At 48.1% G+C, this 2,500-nt stretch overlaps 1 protein-coding gene across 1 annotated transcript in view; it reads right to left on the bottom strand.

The window, feature by feature from the left end:
- Positions 1-2,500, bottom strand: part of chrd (chordin) — a gene marked incomplete at both ends in the record, with an annotated part of 19,531 nt that overhangs the window by 8,035 nt on the left and 8,996 nt on the right. Inside the window, 2 exons of the mRNA XM_080547789.1 lie at positions 861-1,008; positions 2,263-2,345. Of these exons, the coding sequence (XP_080403915.1) occupies positions 861-1,008; positions 2,263-2,345 (231 nt within the window). The remainder of the gene's footprint in view (positions 1-860; positions 1,009-2,262; positions 2,346-2,500) is intronic.

The raw sequence follows: 2,500 nt of genomic DNA, 5'->3' as shown, positions 1-2,500 counted from the left end.
AACTGAGTTAGATGGAGAGATAGAGAGAGAAGACACGAGATGAGAGATGTTGAGAAAAATGTAAGAAAGATGGAGGGATGTAAGGAGAGAGGGAGAGAGAGGGGAAAAAAGAGTGTATTGGGTTTGAATTCTTCACACATAGCGTCAAGCTGTTAATCACGGAGCTGGAACACCAGTATGGAGAGTGAGGTCCAGCAGACTGTGACCTTGGCAGCGCCAATTGTGTGTGTGTGCGAGCGCGCGCGTGTGTGTGAGCGTCTGTGTGTGTGTGTGGTGTGTGGTGTGTGTGTGTGTGTGTGAGGTGGCAGAGAGTGTTTGTTCGATCTAGGTATCTTGGTATGTTCATGTATGTTCAGAGTAGTGAAAATTGCAAGCATGTTGTATGAGGGGAACACACTTGTGCTCGACTGTGTCAGACTTTGTCTGCAACATTTCTGTGCGGGTACACGCGTGCACCCACACGCACACTGGGGTAAAACACACACACACACACACACACACACACACACATCTCTCTCCCTGTCTATCTGGGTGGGCCACCAAGTCAAACATCAGGGTTATAAACATGGTTTTACTCCAGTGAAAAGACTTGAAAGAAAGAAGAGAAGAGAGAGGGAACAGAGGAATGAGAAACAAGTGAACTGAAAACTGAAAGACACAACAGATTCCTCTCAGCTCTTTTTACCTTATGGGAGGTGTGAGTCATGAATACAAAGAGAAATGGAGGTGACTAGCGAGATTGTCAGTCAGGTAGATAGATCTGAATGCGTGAGCAGCTAACCCAATGAATCACTTAAATGAATGGAGACTGTGGAGACTAACTGATTGGTTGATTCACATAAAGGGGAGGGGGAACTTACTATCACATGACTTTCTGCCAGTGATGAAGCCAGATATGTGTCGTGGGTCCTGACCCTCGGTTTCCACAGCGATCTCCAGTTGGCCCCTGGACAGCCAGAAGAGTTCCCGACTGTTCAGGTCTGTCAGCACCTCGGCGAAGTCAGGGTCCTACAGAGAGATGGATATAACATTTATGGAACTTTAGAGCAACCATACAGAAACATTTATGGAACTTTAGAGCAACCATACCCAAACCAAATATCTCTCTCTCTAGCATTCACTTGCACAACACAAGGGTCATGATAGATAAACGCAAACAACTAAAACACACACAGACACACACACACACACACACACACACAGACACACACATACATACACACACTTAAAACAGAAACTATGGCTCACATTGGGCTAATATCTCACACATTGCATTCGCTTTAAATTCATTCCAACCGACAGGCCTTCAGATAGAAGAAGTTGGAGAGGACTTTGAAACATTTTGAATTAATATGACAGATGTATGACCACGCTGAATAAATGTTACTTTTATAGCCCCCGGCCCCATTTCAATATAAATATCCGTGTGTTATAAATCCATGGCCAGGATCGAGCCAAGAGAGACCAGGAACGAGGAGGAGGAGGGGCTATAGTAGTGTGTGTGTGTGTGTGTGTGTGTGTGTGTGTGTGTGTGTGTGTGTGTGTGTGTGTGTGTGTGTGTGTATGTGTGAGGACTGCAAGAGGGATACATCAATTCTCAGATTCCCATAATTCCCAGCAGATTAAAAACAGACCCCCCTTTCATCCCTCCTCCTCCTCCCCTTTATCCCTCCCTCTCTTCCTCCCTCCTTCCTCCCTCTTTCTAATCCCACAGACCACTAACCACTGACATGTGTGAGGAGTGTGCATGCCATCCCATCTCCCTCTCTCCCTCACTTCTGTCTCTCATCCTGCTCTCTTGCTTACTACATCTGTCTCTTAACCCCCCCCCCCCCCCCCCCCCCCACACACACACACACACAAACACTCTCTCTCTCTGTCTCACTCACTCTCTTTTTATCTGTCTCTTAGTCTGACTCTACGGATTGTTTTGCTCTGATCTACAGAGAGTGACAACAGCAGTAGGATGTGGCAGAGGGCAACCACATCTGTTTCTAGGGGAGAGTGAGTCTGTGTGTGTGTGTGTGTGTGTGTGTGTGTGTGTGTGTGTGGCTGTGTCATCTGTTCTACCCCCCTCCCCCTTCTCCTCCCCCCCATTGGTTTGTGTGTGAGTGTGTGTGTGTGTGTGTTTGTGTGTGTGTGTGTGTGTGGCTGTGTCATCTGTTCTACCCCCCCTCCCCTCCCCCCTCCTCCCCCCGTTGGTTTGTGTGTGTGTGTGTGGGGGGGGGGGGGGTGGGGGGGGGGTGTGTGTGTGTTACTCACATGGGTCGTGACGTTGGCGCGGATCTCTCTGAGGACGTGTTGACGGTACTGCAGCTGCACCCGGATGGGAACCAATGGGGAGTCTAGGTGGGCGAGAGGGAGGGCGTGACGTTGTTGTTATTGTTATTGTAATTGAACGCTAAAAAAAAAGTACAAAAAAATGCAAAGAGGCACTGGTAGCCACCAATTCCACACCATGCAAATGAAAACAGTTCTAGTACCGGGGTTGGATAAGAAC

Source organism: Nansenia antarctica (genome assembly GCF_963989245.1).
Source record: "Nansenia antarctica genome assembly, chromosome: 17".
NCBI lineage: Eukaryota > Metazoa > Chordata > Actinopteri > Argentiniformes > Microstomatidae > Nansenia > Nansenia antarctica.
This window is presented reverse-complemented; position numbering and strand designations above follow the sequence as displayed.